Raw genomic sequence first — 21098 nt, 5'->3', positions numbered from 1 at the left:
TTATTCATCCTCCCTCCAGGGGTAGATGTAACATAGTAAATGTAAATCCGAGATGCTCCAATTGGTATGTTATGTTAGGTTTCGTATGGTATGTATTAATTTGTAGATGTCCATCATCCATTTCGTATGATATGTTACGAATTAAAATGTATATTATATGTTACTAATTGCAATTTGTACAGTATGTTACAAATTGCAATTCGTACAATATGTTACAAATTTGGTCAAATGCATGATGTTACAAATTCCAATTTGTTGTGGAATGTTAGCTAGGCTATTGGTTAAGGTTAGGGTTAGGAGTTTAGTTAAAGGGTTAAGGATAGGGTTATGGGAACAGTTAGCTAACATGCTAAGTAGTTGCAAAGTACTTAAAAAGTAGCAAGTAGTTGCAAAGTTACTAATTAGCTAACATTTTCCATGAAGAGATTCGAACACTCAACATTTGGGTTGCTAGATATTCCCGTTATATGCTCACCCATCTGCTCAACCAACCATTATATTTACTTTTTGCCTTAAAGTAACTTTCTGTCTTATGTAACCATACTAAACATATATTATACTAATTTGAGAGTGCCGGATTTACGTTTACTATGTTACGTCTAGTTTATGAGACCAGGCTGAGCCTGGAGGTTAAGTACAGAGCTGGCTGCGCTCTCTCTCTATCTGTCTGTTGGAGACCACTCAATAGAAAGCATCGAACTCGGATTCCTCTTATGCCACTGTAAATATCACATTTAAATACTGCAATTCTTTGTCGCACTGCTCTTTCTCGTCATACATTGATTTCTATCTACAGTCACCAGTCTACTTGCGTGCGCGCCTCTTTGGTAGGTCGAGAGAGAGAAAATAATCACTGCGCTCTGCAAACCGCAAAGCAAATGAGTTGGGGGAGAAGTTTTGAGTGAGTGGGAAAGCCGTGCTTGCTCCTTGGACTGCATACAATGAGGAAATTCTGAGGTGGCATTCTTCGTTCAGTTACGCTTCCTTTGGCTGTATGTAACTAATGGCTAGCTCATGAACCTGGATCCTCTTGCGTGGAATTCTGTTTTCACTTAGAACTCTGCTGCCTGGACAAATGCATACAAATGCATTTAGGAGCCCAACGGACAAGGAGTGGACACGTTTCTCCAACAGCAATAACGTGAGTAAGAAATAATAGCCTCACAGAAAAATGCATAGCCTAATGTAGACTATTCGATTGTAGAATGCAGACAAACAGAAATAGAAGTAATGCAACGGAAATGGATATGCAGTTTGAAAGTGCAATTTAACCAATTTTCCTTTACCAGACCTGTATACCTGTTCTGACAGGTCTGTGAAAGGAATCAGCGGAGCTTATTTAGCTTGTAGGCATTTTCCTTGAAACTATAGAGGACACTGATCAGCACCAGCCTAATCTTAGCAAGCAATTATGTAAAACAGAGATTGTAACTAGGTTGCCAAGAACATGAAGCCAAAAAACTGAAGCAAACTGTTCGGCTCAATTGATCGCTTGTAATGGATGGTATATTAATTAATTGGGTGTTAAATTCAGCATTGATCTTGCTCAATGTTGTTACGCGCTCGCGTACAGCCAGTGGTCGTGGCTTTGACCTCTCCAACCGTCATGCTGCGCGCACAATTGATCTGCCAGCTAATCCTGTCAACCCGGTACTGGCTGCTTGAAGAACGAAAAGGGAAGTTTTCTCTTTTCTCTATCTATCTATCTATCTCTCTCCCATCATTCCCCTGCTACCCCTTATAGCAGAGCTTTTTTTTCTTTTTTGGCATTTTGTCACGTAGGCTACACATAACTGTTCTGTACAATTTGGAGACTACGTTTTCTAGCGCAACAATGTACCGCCTATTGGAGGCTTTTACCAACAACCGGTCTAATCAAAAAGTTAGAACAGTCCTTGATGTTAACAAAATATAAGGAAATAATGCCATATTCAGCATAATAGCAAGGAAATAAATTTCCTATCAATTGTCCATAACATCCAAAAACAGTGTATAACTGGAGGGCAGTCATCCAGTCGGAGTGAAATTCCTATTGTTTCGAATCAAAAACACTCCAGATAAGGAACGCGGACTAAAATGAACAACTGTTCAGTTTCCAAAAAACATAATAATTCCTACAATTCTGTAGAACCTGTCCAGTACATAATCAGATGACTGGCCGACAGACTGATGCGCAATTGACCACAGCGGTTGCTCTGATTGAAAATATACTCTATAGCAGTTATGCCTAAACATTCCAAATGTGTGTATTGAATATTTACATCTAGGCATGTTGTTTATGCAGTGCTGTTACATTTGGCTGGGACTATTGAGCCCGTATAGAAATCTACATGGAAACATAATAGCATTAAGACCACAGAGCAAAACAAAGCAAGAAACGTTGCCAAGCTGTCTTTATAAATACAGTACAAGTCAAAAGTGTGGACACACCTACTCATTCAAGGGTTTTTCTTTCCTTTTTTTGTAGAATAATAGTGAAGACATCAAAACTATGAAATAACACATATGGAATCATGTAGTAACCCAAATTACAGCTTTGCACACGCTTGGCATTTTCTCAACCAGCTTCATGAGGTAGTCACCTGGAATGCTTTTCCAACAGTCTTGAAGGAGTTCCCACATATGTGGAGCATTTGTTGGCTGCTTTTCCTTCACTCTGCAGTCCAACTCATCCCAAACCATTTCATTTGGATTGAGGTCAGGTGATTGTGGAGGACAGGTCATCTGATGCAGCACTCCATCACTCTCCTTCTTGGTCAAATAGCCCTTACACAGCCTGGAGGTGTGTTAGGTCATTGTCCTGTTGAAAACCTGATAGTCCCACTAAGCGCAAACCAGATGGGATGGCGTATCGCTGCAGAATGCTGTGGTAGCCATGCTGGTTAAGTGCGCCTTGAATTCTAAATAAATCACAGACAGTGTCACCAGCAAAGCACCCCCACACCATCCCACCTCCTCCTCCATGCTACACATGCAGAGATCATCTGTTCACCTACTCTGCGTATCACAAAGACACAGCAGTTGGAACCAAAACTCACAAATTTGGACTCATCAGACCAAAGGACAGATTTTCACCTGTCTAATGTCCATTGCTCGTGTTTCTTGGCCCAAGCAAGCCTCTTCTTCTTATTGGTGTCCTTTAGTAGTGGTTTCTTTGCAGTAATTCGACCATGAAGGCCTGATTCGCGCAGTCTCCTCTGAACAGTTGATGTTGAGATGTGCAGTTAATTGTCGATTTCTGAGGCTGGTAACTCTAATGAACTTATCCTCTGCAGCAGAGGTAACTCTGGATCTTCCTTTCCTGTGGCAGTCCTCGTGAGAGCCAGTTAACTCATAGTGCTTGATGGTTTTTGCGACTGCACTTGAAGAAACTTTCAAAGTTCTTGAAATTTTCCACATTACTTTAAGACATGAAGGTCAGTCAATGATGGATTGTCGTTTCTCTTTGCTTATTTGAGCAGTTTTTGCCATAATATGGACTTGGTATTTTACCAAATAGGACTATCTTTTGTATACCACCCCTACCTTGTCACAACACAACTGATTGGTTCAAACGCATTAAGAAGGAAAACATTTCCACAAATTAACTTTTAAGACGGCACACCGGTTAATTGAAATGCATTCCATGTGACTCTCTCATGAAGCTGGTTGAGAGAATGCCAAGAGTGTGTAAAGCTGTCATCAAGCCAAAGGGTGGCTACTTTGAAGAATCTGGAATATAACACTTACCTTGATCTGTTTAACACTTTATTGGTTACTACATGATTCCATATGTGTTATTTCATATTTTTGATATCTTCACTATTATTCTAAAATAAAGAAAAACCCTTGAATGAGTAGGTGTATCCCAACTTTTGACTGGTACTGTATATAACAAAACCCTATATGATGTAAAAGAGCAAAGCCAGTAGCCAGACACTCACCTTTTTTGTAAATGTCTTGTATGAATAGGCTATTATTCATTAATCTATCCAAAATTATGTATTGTGCGTATTCCAACTGGGACCATTATGGAGTAGACCAGGAAATGTAATAGATGTGTGTATATAACAGAAGATTGCTTTGATTTTCACTGAGAGGAGTTAGTGTATGCTTCACTGGTGCAGTGACATGCAGTGAGAGCAGAGTGGTGGTTCCTGAGGAGAGAGGAGAGTTCCTAGCTTGACAATCACTCACTGTTATGTGTGTGGTTGACTCTGAAGCCAGCCAGTGGTTTGTGTGCCTGGAATACTAGCCTAACTCTCTCATAGACTTGACAGAGGGCCTGAAAATTACACAGTTGCTACCGCTCTCTTGGAGGAGATATAACCACCATTGAATATTAAGCTTTTGTTATTGTCTATAGCCAGTTTTTGTATTGTCCTGGTTATGACTTCCATCTCTTGCCTGTGGTGAATACACGACACATTTGTGGTGAATACCCTGCCATAAACGGCCACTACAGTGTCTGTGGTGAATACCCTGTCATAGACGGCCATTACACAGTGTCTGGGGTGAATACCCTGCCATAGACAGCCAATAAACAGTGTCTGTGGTGAATACCCTGCCCTAGATGGCCACTAAACAGTGTCTGGGATGAATACCTGCCATAAACGGCCACTACAGTATCTGTGGTGAATACCCTGCCATAGACGGCCACTGAGCAGTGTCTGGGGTGAATACCCTGCCATAAACGGCCACTACAGTGTCTGTGGTGAATACCCTGCCATAGACGGCCATTACACAGTGTCTGGGGTGAATACCCTGCCATAGACAGCCAATAAACAGTGTCTGGGGTGAATACCCTGCCATAAACGGCAACTACAGTGTCTGTGGTGAATACCCTGCCATAGATGTCCACTACACAGTGTCTGTGGTGAATACTCTGCCATGGACGGCCACTACACAGTGTCTGTGGTGAATACCCTGCCATAGACGGCCACTATACAGTGTCTGTGGTGAATACCCTGCCATGGACGGCCACTACACAGTGTCTGTGGTGAATACCCTGCCATAGACGGCCACTACACAGTGTCTGGGGTGGGAGAAGTGAAGTCTGAGTATGAATGAATGGACCTGAGAAGAATCAAGTTACTTGCCTGGTTACCCAGACTCTTTGCTCCTGCCAAACGTTATGCCACACCCACAGACTTTAGTTTCTTCTCCGCAGTGATTCTGGATCTGAGTACCTCCCAGACTTTGTCTTGTACAACACCCCTCATTTTGACGACACCACCAACAACTTCAATGACGGCAGTCTCAGACTGAAGTATGCAGAGAACGATAGAGCAGCGTAGGAATTCAGTTTGAATCGCAGGCATCTAAGTTACACCATGTGGGTCAGGTCATGTGAAACAACCTACACAGCGTTGAACCACTTTCAACATGACTCCTCTTTGGTAATCAGCCTCCCTCAAATGGAGCTGTGGATGGCTAAGGTCTATCCCATTTGGTTGGAAAATACACTTTTAACATAAAGTTACACACATATAGTACCATGTAATAATGTTTTTTGTTGTGTGTGTATAATAACATGTTACCACTACATAGTAAGTACACGATAATAACTCATCTGAATTTGGCAATTTTTCGGTCTTCAATTCATGTATGTCATCTGTAGTACTGTATGTAGCTGAGCAATAACATCCTGGTTACCAAAACAGATGTCAAGTCAGTAGCTACCTGGTGTAAAGGCAGGCAGCTTAATGTAAAATGATCCCTTGTTGGGTAATCAGTGTCTGGTAGGACTTTGGCCTGTCTGTGTGAGTGAGTGTGTGTGTTTAGCCCTCCCCACATCTGCAGTGTACCCTGCGACAGGAAAAGGGCAAACCAATAAAGCCGGCTGGAAGTTTACTCACAGCCCTTTGTCTGCTAGTTGTCTTGTGGGCTAAGTCAATCTTTACATTTGTGTGCAATGAACTCTTGACTCTGTGACCAATTCTGAGTGTTGACAAGCTATAGTGTTACTACTTAGCTTACCCTTTGTATTGGAACCACACAGAGACAGATGCCTGGTTTACAATAATAGGGCTGAACTGAAATGAACTGTGCTGGCTCAGATATTTCATTTTTACATTGTCCTTTGCAGCATGGTTCCAGCAAATACGGTGGATGCGTAACCAGGCCAGCCCAGTATAGCTCAGCTTGGTTTGGCTCAGCTTGTCCCACCCAATAAGGTGAAGCAGGCAATAGTGGAATAGCAATGTGTGATAGAATAATGAGCCTCGGGACTTGGAAAGTGTTTATCTGCTAGCTCAAGTGCTGATGGCTATTTGGATCTGATTTATCAATCCAATGCCTATGTAATGAAGTCATAATCTGGATACAGGTGTTAGAGGTGGGAGGTTGCCAAGAGGAATAGAGATTGGCCCCAGATCAATAACTCATTCATGTTGGAGAACGATGTGGCGGTTTGACACTCAGAGAGGAACATGCAGAAACAGAACACAGATATTACTGAGGAACTCGCACATTAATTTCTCATTTATCTCTCATTAATTTCATTCAGAGAATTTCTGAACGCTTATTAGCATATAGCTAGCTAATCAAGGAATGTAGCCTACCCTGGTGTTATGCTTACATGGTTGGCTACTTTCACTGTCTTGGATGTTTTGACATACAAGTGGAAATACAAGTCCCAGTCTCAGCGATAATACCCAATCTCCCCTTTCCCTTGTGTTTTATGTTAGATTAGTAACTACCTCTACTCTGCTCTACTCTATGTTGACATCTGAACAGAGCTACTGAGCAGAGAGACAGACCATATAGCTGCCAAAGTGTCAGTCGTGTTTATTATAGAGGAGGCATCTCAGGCCACAGGTCCATAAAATGCTTCCAGGTCAAAGGTCAGTGGAAAACTGACTGAAAAATATGTTGTTGTTTTGCTGGTTCACATGGTCTGTGTCTTGCTTTGTTATTATCTGTTAATGATGGACAGTAATCTTTGTGCCCTTTGTGTTTATTCTGCATGATTTAGGTGTACTTTCAATATACCAAAGATTTAGCTTTGTGTCGTTGTATTTAGGGTAGTATTTCCCAATGATCTATCAATGCCTTTCCTTGTGTTGTATGACTATATTTAGTCAAAGACGTGTTCTTTGTACAAGGGCCATTGGATTCAACATATTCACACCGGAGTTGAGTTCAGTATAGCTTATGGGAGGAAACATGTTGTTGGAGTTGTTATGGAGGATCAACAGCCTTGCATGGTTTGTTGCAACTAATTGATTCGCTAAGTGGCTTGCCAATTAGCCATGTAAATAATAACACTGTACCATAAATGTAGCTGCTAACGAAATCACACTCCGGCAGTTGTCATGAAACAGTATAAAGTTAGGAAAATTGCCTCCCTTTCCTTATGGAGATTATAAACAAGAGTTAAGTGGATTTTGTCGTGTTTGCCAAGTGAAATGTACTCTATGCTTCCACTCTGCAGTTGTCAGCATGCTTCAGCTCGGCTCGCATACTCCCTTAAAAGACATTCTCTTGAAAAACAAGAAAAAAGCCGGCAATAGTACTGTTTGTCCATTTTGAGACTCCGTAGCCAGAATACACTTCCTCAAAATAGTCCGAATTAATCTAAGATAACGCAAGAAATCTGTCTTTAATTTTGACATGTTTGGTGCAGTATTTCTTAATGAACAAATATGCATGAAAACGAGTCATCTGTCGTTGAATGACAACAAAGACTTTACTGAAGAATCCCAACTATTGACCTATCACGGGTCAAGGGGCGTAGACTTCGGCTACAGACTTTCCTTAAGAAAAAAATGTGTGTCCTTGAACAACCCCAAAAAAACTTACCAAAGTCCAAAACGAACTAAAACATCACAAGATGTTGTCATAATATATGCACAGACTCTTCAGAACTGTTTCTGGTGGGAAGAATGCTGACGACAAGGTGGGAAGAATGCTGACGCCAAGGTGGGAAGAATGCTGACGCCAAGGCGGGTCGCTAGCGACCCACCTCAACAACATCCGGTGAAATTGAAGAGCGCCAAATTCAAATTACAGAAATAGTCATAATAAACATGAATGAAAATACAAGTGTTATACATCAGTTAAAAGCTTAACTTCTTGTTAATCCAGCCGCTTTGTCAGATTTCAAAAAGACTTTACGGCGAAAGCATACCATGGAAAACCACTCACATCAAAAAAAAATCCCACTTCCTGGATTGATTTCCCTCAAGTTGTCACCTGCCATATCAGTTATGTTATACTCACAGACATTATTGTAACAGTTTTGGAAACTTTTGAGTGTTTTTTATCCAATACTACCATGCATATGAATATCCTAGCTTCTGGGCCTGAGTAACAGGCAGTTTACTTTGGACACACTTGTCATCCAAACCTCAAAATACTGCCCCCTTGGCCGAAGAGGTTGCGCCTGAAATGGCTCCCTATTCCATATATAGTCCACTAATACCTGTGGCCCTTGGTCAAAGAAAGTCCACTATATAGGGCATAGGGTCCAATTTTGGAAGCCTATTCAGGGTGCAAATGGAGACTTTTCTGTGTCCTGGACACTGGACAGACTCTGCAGCAGATTATTTATAGTCTTGACATGGCACTCACTCCTCACATAGTGGCATTTCCCTGGGTCAACACAGCAGTGTTTGGGGAGCTTTGTTCAGCTTTCAGCAGTCATTCCCATAAACCACTGGGACGGAAGGCAGCAGGCATGTCTGTCTGAGTGTCTTCTTGTCACAGAGACATAGATTTACCTCTAAGTTTTATACGGAAATCCAGTGTTGATGTTAATTGCATTTAAATTCATTCAGTTCAGTTTACTTCCTGAATTGAAATTGAGTTGACCCCCAGGCACCCTCCAAGCTTTTAGTAGTTTAAACACTCAATCAACCTGGTCCATGCTATATTTAACTAAAATGGCAAAACAATTAAGGCAAATTCTCACAATTCCCACTATGCGACACGGTGTGTTGTCTGATGTCATCGTTAGGTGTAGTGTAGTGAACCCAGGAGCCAGGTCTGTTTTGGAGCCAGGGAGCTGTGTGTATGAGGCTTTAAATAGCCCTACCGGAGACCGAGACAGAGACAAGGCTGTCAGAATCTACCTCGCATTGCCATTGGCTCTCTAAATGTGGATGTAAGTGTTATTAACAGTATATAATCCACTTTTCCATGCGTAAACCCACCAAGATTTTAAGCTGAACCAGCTACTCTACTAAGGCCTTATAAATGACAGTTTTATCCTCCTACATATGAATCATTGTATTCATATAGCCTATATGTTTTCCCCTTCCTGGAGTGTGGGGGGGTATATGTCTGTATTTCCAGCTTTGGAATCTCACACCAGTATCTCGATGGGGAGCAGGTGTTCCTTCTCGTTCTCTCCCCCCCTCTCCCTCTCTCCGCTCTTCCTGCTCCACCCACCCTCCCTCTCTCTCTCTCTCTCTCTAACCCCTCTCTCTGTCTCTGTCTGTCTTTGTCTGTCTCTCTCTGTCTCTGTCTCTGTCTCTTATTCCTTCTCTCGCTCTCTCTCATTCTCTCTCTCTCTCTCTCTCTCTCTCTCTCTCTCTCTCTCTCTCTCTCTCTCTCTCTCTCTCTCTCTCACTCTCTCTGGAAAAAAACAACATGTCTGCCTCCGTCTGTCACTCTATCTAACAACCAGGGCCACACACAAGCTGCTAAACCCCTACTGTTGTATACCCCCTATACTTATACCTAACCATCATATCCCCTTACCTTATTTTGTCTATCAGAAAGAGGCCACACAGCAGGAGAGGAGAGAGCTGGCTGTATGCTGCTGTATGTCATTATTGCTCGCTATCCCTTGAAGTTACTGACCATGTTGCAGTCTTGGATTCAAACAGTTTTTAAAATAATAAAAAATACTTCATACTGTATGTGCCTGATTGCGCTTATGTGGTTTTATGGACCAAAACGACAAACCCTGCCCATCTGGCACTCCAGGCAAGCTAGAGCAAACGCTCAATATATTTGAAAGATTTCAAATAGCATTTGAACCCAGTTCTGCTGTGTTATAGAATCGAATAAAACTTTATTGTCCTTCCAGGATGTAAACTTTTATTTGGCATCAGCTTCCATTTAAAGGATCACATATACATACATTCTCACATCATACACATTTTAACCAGTCAGTCCATCATGTTGCATACAGTACACGAACAACATAGAGGACATTAATACATTCACTCACAAACAACCACTGTCCCAACTGCACTGGATAGATAAGTACACAATTTACTTTACATTTAGTAATCCAAAAGCACAAGGAACAAATTAATGTTTGAACACGTTCTTCTTGGCCATGGGAGTTCTGAAGCGCCGGCCAGAGGGAAGCCTCTCGAACTGAGGGTGTAGAGAGGGTGTGAGAGGTCGCCAATGACAGCCAGGGCCTTCTTTTTGTTTGCCTTGCGGAACAGACTGCTCAAATGTGCCTGTGGTTGACCAATTACTTTTCTGGCTGTGTTTACTATTCTAGTCAGTTTTCTTTTGCTCCTCACGCTCAGATTACCATACTAGACTGTCAAAATGATTATGAGGATGCTCTCCACCAGCTCAGATTACCATACCAGACTGCCAAAATGAATATGAGGATGCTCTCCACCAGCTCAGATTACCATACCAGACTGTCAAAATGAATATGAGGATGCTCTCCACCAGCTCAAATTACCATACCAGACTGTCAAAATGAATATGAGGATGCTCTCCACCAGCTCAGATTACCATACCAGACTGTCAAAATGATTATGAGGATGCTCTCCACCAGCTCAGATTACCATACCAGACTGCCAAAATGAATATGAGGATGCTCTCCACCAGCTCAGATTACCATACCAGACTGCCAAAATGAATATGAGGATGCTCTCCACCAGCTCAGATTACCATACCAGACTGCCAAAATGAATATGAGGATGCTCTCCACCAGCTCAGATGACCATACCAGACTGTCATAATGAATATGAGGATGCTCTCCACCAGCTCAGATGACCATACCAGACTGTCATAATGAATATGAGGATGCTCTCCACCAGCTCAGATGACCATACCAGACTGTCATAATGAATATGAGGATGCTCTCCACCAGCTCAGATTACCATACCAGACTGTCATAATGATTATGAGGATGCTCTCCACCAGCTCAGATTACCATACCAGACTGCCAAAATGAATATGAGGATGCTCTTTTGTTTATAAGTCCAGTCTGTCTGGTGGACGGTGCCTTCGTTCTGGGTAGCGCCTAGGATTGTCTGGAGGCTCCTGAACATCCTCAGTGTGTGCTTGCTCCCTTATAGGTTCTACTATAGCAGCACCTTCATCAACACGTTCCCTTCTTTCAGCCTGGGGTCTCTTTACTGCTCCACCGCCCTCTACAGTTCCCTGTGTGTCACTCTCAGGAGCTCTCTGTGCCTGTTCTCTCTCGATTGTTGTGCTGTTTTTACGTGGAATGCATTTGGTTAATGTGACGCCGCCACATTATGTCTGGGCTCACTTGAACCTGGTAAGTTCTGGGTCCCGTTTGTGTATGTACGGTCCCTCTTGTCCATTTCCCTCCTCCTCTGTAGTCTCGCACCATCACTTCCTGTCCTGTTTGGAGATGGCGCTCCCGGCCACCGGAGAGCATCTTGGCTTGTTTGTTCAGCACTTCATTACGCCTGTTAGGCTTCATGATGTCCAGCCGTGTGCGGAGAGGCCTCCCGAACATCAGTGCGGCTGGGCTTTCATTTGTCGTGGCATGTGGGGTGTTTCGGTAGGAGACCAGGAACTTGGCCAGTTTTGTTTGCAAAGTCCCTTCGTCTCGTTTTGCTGCACGGAGTCCTTGCTTTAGGGTTTGCACAAAGCGTTCTGCCAGCCCATTGGTGGCAGGGTGGTACGGAGCTGAGGTTGAGTGTTTGATTCCATTTACTGACATGAATCTTGTAAACTCGTCACTTACAAAAGCTTGCGCGTTGTCACTTACTAGCTGCAGCGGCAATCCGAAGCGTGCAAACGTTGTTCTGAGACACTCTATCGTCTGAGCTGAGGTGGAGGAGTCGGTGCAAAACACCTCTGGCCATTTGGAATGGGCATCAACTATAACCAGAAACATGTGCTTTTCAAAGGGACCAGCGTAGTCCACATGAATTCTCTGCCATGGCTCTGTGGGCCATTCCCAAGGGTGGACTGGGACAGGAGCAGGCATGTGAAGGGTTTCCAAACATCCGCTACAGTTCTTTGCCATATTTTCTATCTGTTGATCCAGACCTGGCCACCAGAAGTGGCTCCTTGCGAGCAGCTTCATTTTGACAATTCCAACATGACCTTCATGTAGTTGCTGCAAAACCTGATGTTGGCATTTCTGGGGTATCATGACTCTCATTCCCCACGTCACACATCCTTGGTACGTTGTAATTTCATTTCTCCGCTGGAAATACGGAGTCAGCTCCTTTCTGCCAGTAGCTGGCCATCCTGACATGGTGTAGGTGTACACTTTTGACAAGGTCACATCTTTCCCTGTCTCCTGTTTGATAACTGTGCTTGTGACCGGTAGTGCCTCGAGCTGAGCGGTATGGAAAATGTCCACTGCATCCACACTCCTTTGTCTTTCTCTTGTACACGGCAGTCTGGATAATCCATCTGCATTTGTGTGGAGGGACGACGGCTTAAACTCAATGTCATACATATGACTGGCAAGGAACAAGGCGTATCGCTGTAACCTGGCTGCTGTCATTGCCGGAATGCCTTTCTTTGGACTGAAAATGGAAAGCAACGGCTGGTGATCCGTAACCAGTGTGAAACGCTTGCCATATAGGTATGCGTGGAATTTCTTGACGCCCCACACTAGCGCCAGTGCTTCTTTGTCGATTTGTGAGTAGTTTTTCTCTGCATCGTTCAATGTTCGTGACGCGAATGCAACTGGCCTCTCTGACCCATCTTTCAGTGTGTGTGAAAGGACGGCCCCTAAGCCATAAGGGGACGCATCACAAGCCAACTTCACTGGCAGTTCAGGGTCGTAATGCATCAGGACCTGTTCAGATGTGATGAGCCGTTTTGCCTCCAGAAATGCATTTTCACACTGTTCTGTCCACCGCCATGTCCTATTCTTTTCCAGGAGCTGATTTAGAGGCTGGAGTACTGCTGAAAGGTTTGGGAGGAATCTTCTGTAGTAATTGATCAGTCCCGCAAAAGATCGCACTTCTGTGATATTTTGTGGTCGTGGTGCCTGTACCACTGCCTCGATTTTGTCCTGTGTTTTGTGCAATCCATTGCGGTCAATTTCATGTCCACAGAAGACAATCTTGTCTTTGAAGAACTCACACTTCTGTAAGTTTGCCTGTAGACCATACTCTTTCAGTCTTTTCAGGACCTCTTCCAGGTTAGCCAGGTGTTCTTTGTCGGTGCGTCCTGTTATGATCATGTCATCCAGGATACACTGGGTTCCTGGGATTCCTTGCAAAATCTGGTCAATAGTTCGTTGCCAAATGGCTGGGGCCGATGCGATGCCAAAAACCAGGCGGTTATACCTGTATAGACCTTTGTGTGTGTTTATTGTCAGGTACTGTTTGGAGCTCTCTTCAACCGGTAGCTGCAGGTAAGCCTGTTTCAGATCGATTTTACTGAAGTGTTTCCCACCAGCTAGTGCAGCAAAGATGTCCTCCAGACGTGGCAAGGGGTATTGGTCCACATGCAACATTGAATTCACAGTTACCTTGAAGTCCCCACACATTCTAACAGACCCGTCTTTCTTCACAATAGGAACTATGGGTGTGGCCCATTCGCTTCTGTCCACTTTCGTCAGGATCCCTGTATCCTGCAAGCGATCGATTTCCGCTTCCACCTTTGGTCTCAGGGAGTATGGAACCGATCTGGCTTTGCAGAATTTTGGGGTTGCGTCATCTCTCAGTACAAGTTTTGCTGTGAAGCCTTTTACTGTTCCCATCTGATCACTGAAAACTGTGTTGTATTTCTTCCGCAAGTGTTCCAGTGTTTGGTCTGTGTCTTTCTCTTTGGACTGGAACGTGTGGAGCATTTTCAAATCACACCAGTTCAGCTTTATTTTTGAAAGCCATTCCCTGCCAAATAATGGGGGGCCAGTTCCAGGCACCACATACAGCTGTAACTGCTGTGTTTGCCCCCCATAGCTCACTCTGACCTGCAACGCCCCCATTGGGCTCAATCTCTCTCCTGAGTAGGTCTTCAGCAACACATTTGTGTTCTTCAGCTTGATAGCCTTGAAGTGCTCATTGTAGACAGTAGTGGAAATTATAGACACTGCAGATCCTGTGTCCAGCTCCATTTTGAGGGGTTTGCCTTCGATATCTGGTGTCACCCATATTATGCTACTGCTGGGAGAAGTCACTGTGTTTAACTCCATTGTACCAATTAATCGTTCATCTGAATCACTGCCACTGTTCTCTGCTAGTGCATTCACAGACCCTTTAATTTTCTCAGTTTTCCTGTTGTGACTGAATTTTGCTCTGCATGCTCTTTGAATGTGCCCCCTTCTACTGCATTTGTGACAAATTTCGTCTTTGAAACGGCAGTCCTCTGCTCTGTGACCATCTCTGTCACACCTGTTGCATTTTTCGGCCAAACGGGGGCGCTGTCGGCTGCGCGAAAACTTGTGCAGGGAAGTTTGTGATAGGTCAGTATTTCTTTTACTTTGCAACTCAAATGCATCTTTCGTCGCGATTTCCATAGTCACAGCAATTTCAACAGCCTTTGCAAACGTGAGATATGATTCTGTGAGCAAACGTTTTTGAATGTGTTCATGTTTCAGTCCACAAACAAATCTATCCCTTAATGTGTCATTTAGGTTCTCTCCAAACTGGCAATGTTCAGACAGTTTCTTCAACTCTGCTACATATGTACTAACACCCTCACCCACATTCTGATCTCTCTTGTGGAAACGAAAACGTTCCGCGATGAGGAGTGGTTTAGGTGATAGGTGATTTTGCAATATCTCCACAATCTCTGTGAATGTTTTATTTGAGGGCTTCAGAGGGGCAGTCAGATCTCTTAGCAAACTGTACGTTTTTGGGCCAATTAAACTCAACAACGCTGGTACTCTCTTGTTATCAGCAATGTCGTTTGCAATGAAGTACTGTTCCAGTCGTTCAATGTAAGTTGCCCAGTTTTCTTGCGTGTCATCAAACACATCTATTTTCCCGATGCTAGCCATTCTCTTTACCTCCGGCTCCACGGGTCTTTGATCTGCCGCCTCGTTCTCGTCACTGCTTGCTAGCTGTTGTGCTACAGGGTCAAAATCTTCCTCTCTTCCTACGAGCTCCATCTGCATTCGTGATGCACACTGCAGGTAATCATCCTCGTCGCCATTGTAGTGTCTTAGCTCTTATTACTTATTTATATAATAAGAAAGACTCTGAATACAAGAAATGGTACTGGAGCTTCACATTTTACTGGAATCAGTTAGTACCAGAATAACATAGAACAACACTGCGCATGACCAAGGATGCTCCATTCTTAAAGGGGACATCAGTAATTAACAGAACATAACAATGAGGATGCTCTCCACCAGCTCAGATTACCATACCAGACTGTCATAATGAATATGAGGATGCTCTCCACCAGCTCAGATTACCATACCAGACTGTCATAATGAATATGAGGATGCTCTCCACCAGCTCAGATTACCATACCAGACTGTCATAATGAATATGAGGATGCTCTCCACCAGCTCAGATTACCATACCAGACTGTCAAAATGATTATGAGGATGCTCTCCACCAGCTCAGATTACCATACCAGACTGTCAAAATGAAAGTGAGGATGCTCTCCACCAGCTCAGATTACCATACCAGACTGTCATATTATGAGCACCAGTGACATTAGTTTGTTTGCTTTAAGATCGATAGCTCTTTGACGTTCACCCATGTCATCTCATAACGTGGCGGCAGGTGGCCTAGTGGTTAGAGCGTTGGACTAGTAACCGGATGGTTGCAAGATCGAATCCCCGAGCTGCCGAGGTAAAAATCTGTTCTTCTTCCCCTGAACAAGGTAGTTATACCACTGTTCCTAGGCCATCATAGAAAATAAGAGTTTGTTCCTAACTTACAAAAAATATATGAAAATGTGCTCAGGTGGAACTTTCTTTGAATTGGCACCATTCTCATTTTGTTAGAACACTCATCAATATGAACGGACTTCCAAAGGCATCTTTTCTACGCTTTCCATGACAGCTATGATTATACATGCAGTACTTCTTGTCAATCTGATGGATTCGGTCTGGTCAGAAGGCACACTTCATCTCTCTGTCTCATTAATTCTCAATGTTATTTTTATTATGTAAGTGTGTCCAATATATAGTTACTGCCTGAAGGGTTGTACTGTACTAGTCTGCACCTCCTGTATATATTGTCTCTAGCATGGAGAAATACCTTCAGCAATGTATATATTGTCTCCAGCATGGAGAATCATCTCCAGCCATGTATATATTGTCTCCAGCATGGGGAATCATCTCCAGCCATGTATATATTGTCTCCAGCATGGAGAATCATCTCCAGCCATGTATATATTGTCTCCATCATGGAGAATCATCTCTAGCCATGTATATATTGTCTCCATCATGGAGAATCATCTCCAGCCATGTATATATTGTCTCCAGCATGGAGAATCATCTCCAGCCATGTATATATTGTCTCCAGCATGGAGAATCATCTCCAGCCATGTATATATTGTCTCCAGCATGGAGAATCATCTCCAGCCATGTATATATTGTCTCCATCATGGAGAATCATCTCTAGCCATGTATATATTGTCTCCATCATGGAGAATCATCTCCAGCCATGTATATATTGTCTCCAGCATGGAGAATCATCTCCAGCCATGTATATATTGTCTCCATCATGGAGAATCATCTTCAGCCATTTATATATTGTCTCCATCATGGAGAATCATCTCCAGCCATGTATATATTGTCTCCATCATGGAGAATCATCTCCAGCCATGTATATATTGTCTCTATCATGGAGAATCATCTCCAGCCATGTATATATTGTCTCTATCATGGAGAATCATCTCCAGACATTTATATATTGTCTCTAGCGTGGAGAATCATCTCCAGCCATGTATATATTGTCTCTAGCATGGAGAATCATCTCCAGCCATGTATATATTGTTTCCAGCATGGAGAATCATCTTCAGCCATTTATATATTGTCTCCAGCATGGAGAATCATCTTCAGCCATTTATATATTGTCTCCAGCATGGAGAATCATCTCCAGACATTTATATATTGTCTCCAGCATGGAGAATCACCTCTAGCCATGTATATATTGTCTCTAGCATGGAGAATCATCTCCAGCCATTTATATATTTTCTCCATCATGGAGAATCATCTCCAGCCATGTATATATTGTCTCCAGCATGGAGAATCATCTCTAGCCATGTATATATTGTCTCCATCATAGAGAATCATCTCCAGCCATGTATATATTGTCTCCAGCATGGAGAATCATCTCCAGCCATGTATATATTGTCTCCATCATGGAGAATCATCTTCAGCCATTTATATATTGTCTCCATCATGGAGAATCATCTCCAGCCATGTATATATTGTCTCCATCATGGAGAATCATCTCCAGCCATGTATATATTGTCTCTATCATGGAGAATCATCTCCAGCCATGTATATATTGTCTCTAGCATGGAGAATCATCTCCAGACATTTATATATTGTCTCTAGCATGGAGAATCATCTCCAGACATTTATATATTGTCTCCAGCATGGAGAATCATCTCCAGCCATGTATATATTGTCTCCAGCATGGAGAATCATCTCCAGACATTTATATATTGTCTCCATCATAGAGAATCATCTCCAGCCATGTATATATTGTCTCCAGCATGGAGAATCATCTCCAGCCATGTATATATTGTCTCCAGCATGGAGAATCATCTCCAGCCATGTATATATTGTCTCCATCATGGAGAATCATCTTCAGCCATTTATATATTGTCTCCATCATGGAGAATCATCTCCAGCCATGTATATATTGTCTCCATCATGGAGAATCATCTCCAGCCATGTATATATTGTCTCTATCATGGAGAATCATCTCCAGCCATGTATATATTGTCTCTAGCATGGAGAATCATCTCCAGACATTTATATATTGTCTCTAGCATGGAGAATCATCTCCAGACATTTATATATTGTCTCCAGCATGGAGAATCATCTCCAGCCATGTATATATTGTCTCCAGCATGGAGAATCATCTCCAGACATTTATATATTGTCTCTAGCATGGAGAATCATCTCCAGACATTTATATATTGTCTCCAGCATGGAGAATCATCTTCAGCCATTTATATATTGTCTCCAGCATGGAGAATCATCTTCAGCCATTTATATATTGTCTCCAGCATGGGGAATCATCTCCAGCCAAGTATATATTGTCTCTAGCATGGAGAATCATCTCCAGCCATGTATATATTGTCTCTAGCATGGAGAATCATCTCCAGACATTTATATATTGTCTCTAGCATGGAGAATCATCTCCAGCCATGTATATATTGTCTCTAGCATGGAGAATCATCTCCAGACATGTATATATTGTCTCTAGCGTGGAGAATCATCTCCAGCCATGTATATATTGTCTCTAGCATGGAGAATCATCTTCAGCCATTTATATATTGTCTCCAGCATGGAGAATCATCTTCAGCCATTTATATATTGTCTCCAGCATGGAGAATCATCTCCAGCCATGTATATATTGTCTCTAGCATGGAGAATCATCTTCAGCCATGTATATATTGTCTCCATCATGGAGAATCATCTCTAGCCATGTATATATTGTCTCCATCATGGAGAATCATCTCCAGCCATGTATATATTGTCTCCAGCATGGAGAATCATCTCCAGCCATGTATATATTGTCTCCAGCATGGAGAATCATCTCCAGCCATGTATATATTGTCTCCAGCATGGAGAATCATCTCCAGCCATGTATATATTGTCTCCATCATGGAGAATCATCTCTAGCCATGTATATATTGTCTCCATCATGGAGAATCATCTCCAGCCATGTATATATTGTCTCCAGCATGGAGAATCATCTCCAGCCATGTATATATTGTCTCCATCATGGAGAATCATCTTCAGCCATTTATATATTGTCTCCATCATGGAGAATCATCTCCAGCCATGTATATATTGTCTCCATCATGGAGAATCATCTCCAGCCATGTATATATTGTCTCTATCATGGAGAATCATCTCCAGCCATGTATATATTGTCTCTAGCATGGAGAATCATCTCCAGACATTTATATATTGTCTCTAGCGTGGAGAATCATCTCCAGCCATGTATATATTGTCTCTAGCATGGAGAATCATCTTCAGCCATTTATATATTGTTTCCAGCATGGAGAATCATCTTCAGCCATTTATATATTGTCTCCAGCATGGAGAATCATCTTCAGCCATTTATATATTGTCTCCAGCATGGAGAATCATCTCCAGACATTTATATATTGTCTCCAGCATGGAGAATCACCTCTAGCCATGTATATATTGTCTCCAGCATGGAGAATCATCTCCAGCCATGTATATATTGTCTCCAGCATGGAGAATCATCTCCAGACATTTATATATTGTCTCCATCATAGAGAATCATCTCCAGCCATGTATATATTGTCTCCAGCATGGATAATCATCTCCAGCCATGTATATATTGTCTCCAGCATGGAGAATCATCTCCAGCCATGTATATATTGTCTCCATCATGGAGAATCATCTTCAGCCATTTATATATTGTCTCCATCATGGAGAATCATCTCCAGCCATGTATATATTGTCTCCATCATGGAGAATCATCTCCAGCCATGTATATATTGTCTCTATCATGGAGAATCATCTCCAGCCATGTATATATTGTCTCTAGCATGGAGAATCATCTCCAGACATTTATATATTGTCTCTAGCATGGAGAATCATCTCCAGCCATGTATATATTGTCTCCAGCATGGAGAATCATCTCCAGACATTTATATATTGTCTCTAGCATGGAGAATCATCTCCAGACATTTATATATTGTCTCCAGCATGGAGAATCATCTTCAGCCATTTATATATTGTCTCCAGCATGGAGAATCATCTTCAGCCATTTATATATTGTCTCCAGCATGGGGAATCATCTCCAGCCAAGTATATATTGTCTCTAGCATGGAGAATCATCTCCAGCCATGTATATATTGTCTCTAGCATGGAGAATCATCTCCAGACATTTATATATTGTCTCTAGCATGGAGAATCATCTCCAGCCATGTATATATTGTCTCTAGCATGGAGAATCATCTCCAGCCATGTATATATTGTCTCTAGCGTGGAGAATCATCTCCAGCCATGTATATATTGTCTCTAGCATGGAGAATCATCTTCAGCCATTTATATATTGTCTCCAGCATGGAGAATCATCTTCAGCCATTTATATATTGTCTCCAGCATGGAGAATCATCTCCAGCCATGTATATATTGTCTCTAGCATGGAGAATCATCTTCAGCCATGTATATATTGTCTCCAGCATGGAGAATCATCTTCAGCCATTTATATATTGTCTCCAGCATGGAGAATCATCTTCAGCCATGTATATATTGTCTCTAGCATGGAGAATCATCTCCAGACATTTATATATTGTCTCTAGCATGGAGAATCATCTCCAGCCATGTATATATTGTCTCTAGCATGGAGAATCATCTCCAGACATTTATATATTGTCTCTAGCATGGAGAATCATCTCCAGCCATGTATATATTGTCTCTAGCATGGAGAATCATCTCCAGCCATGTATATATTGTCTCTAGCGTGGAGAATCATCTCCAGCCATGTATATATTGTCTCTAGCATGGAGAATCATCTTCAGCCATTTATATATTGTCTCCAGCATGGAGAATCATCTTCAGCCATTTTTATATTGTCTCCAGCATGTAGAATCATCTTCAGCCATTTATATATTGTCTCCAGCATGGAGAATCATCTCCAGACATTTATATATTGTCTCCAGCAAGGAGAATCATCTCCAGCCATGTCTATATTGTCTCTAGCATGGAGAATCATCTCCAGACATTTATATATTGTCTCTAGCATGGAAATCATCTCCAGCCATGTATATATTGTCTCTAGCATGGAGAATCA

The 21098-nt window shown here is 42.3% G+C and overlaps 1 protein-coding gene across 1 annotated transcript in view; it reads left to right on the top strand.

Annotated features, from left to right (window-relative positions):
- The first annotated feature begins 678 nt into the window (after nucleotides 1-678).
- The window catches only part of LOC120055000 (collagen alpha-1(XXIV) chain-like), a 234981-nt gene continuing 214561 nt past the window's right edge, over nucleotides 679-21098 (top strand). Inside the window, exon 1 of the mRNA XM_039002817.1 lies at nucleotides 679-1141. Within this exon, the coding sequence (XP_038858745.1) occupies nucleotides 1086-1141 (56 nt within the window). The 5' untranslated portion in view covers nucleotides 679-1085. The remainder of the gene's footprint in view (nucleotides 1142-21098) is intronic.

Source organism: Salvelinus namaycush, chromosome 10 (assembly GCF_016432855.1).
Source record: "Salvelinus namaycush isolate Seneca chromosome 10, SaNama_1.0, whole genome shotgun sequence".
Lineage (NCBI taxonomy): Eukaryota > Metazoa > Chordata > Actinopteri > Salmoniformes > Salmonidae > Salvelinus > Salvelinus namaycush.
Note: the sequence above shows the minus strand (reverse complement) of the source record. Positions and strands in the feature narration are given on the sequence as shown.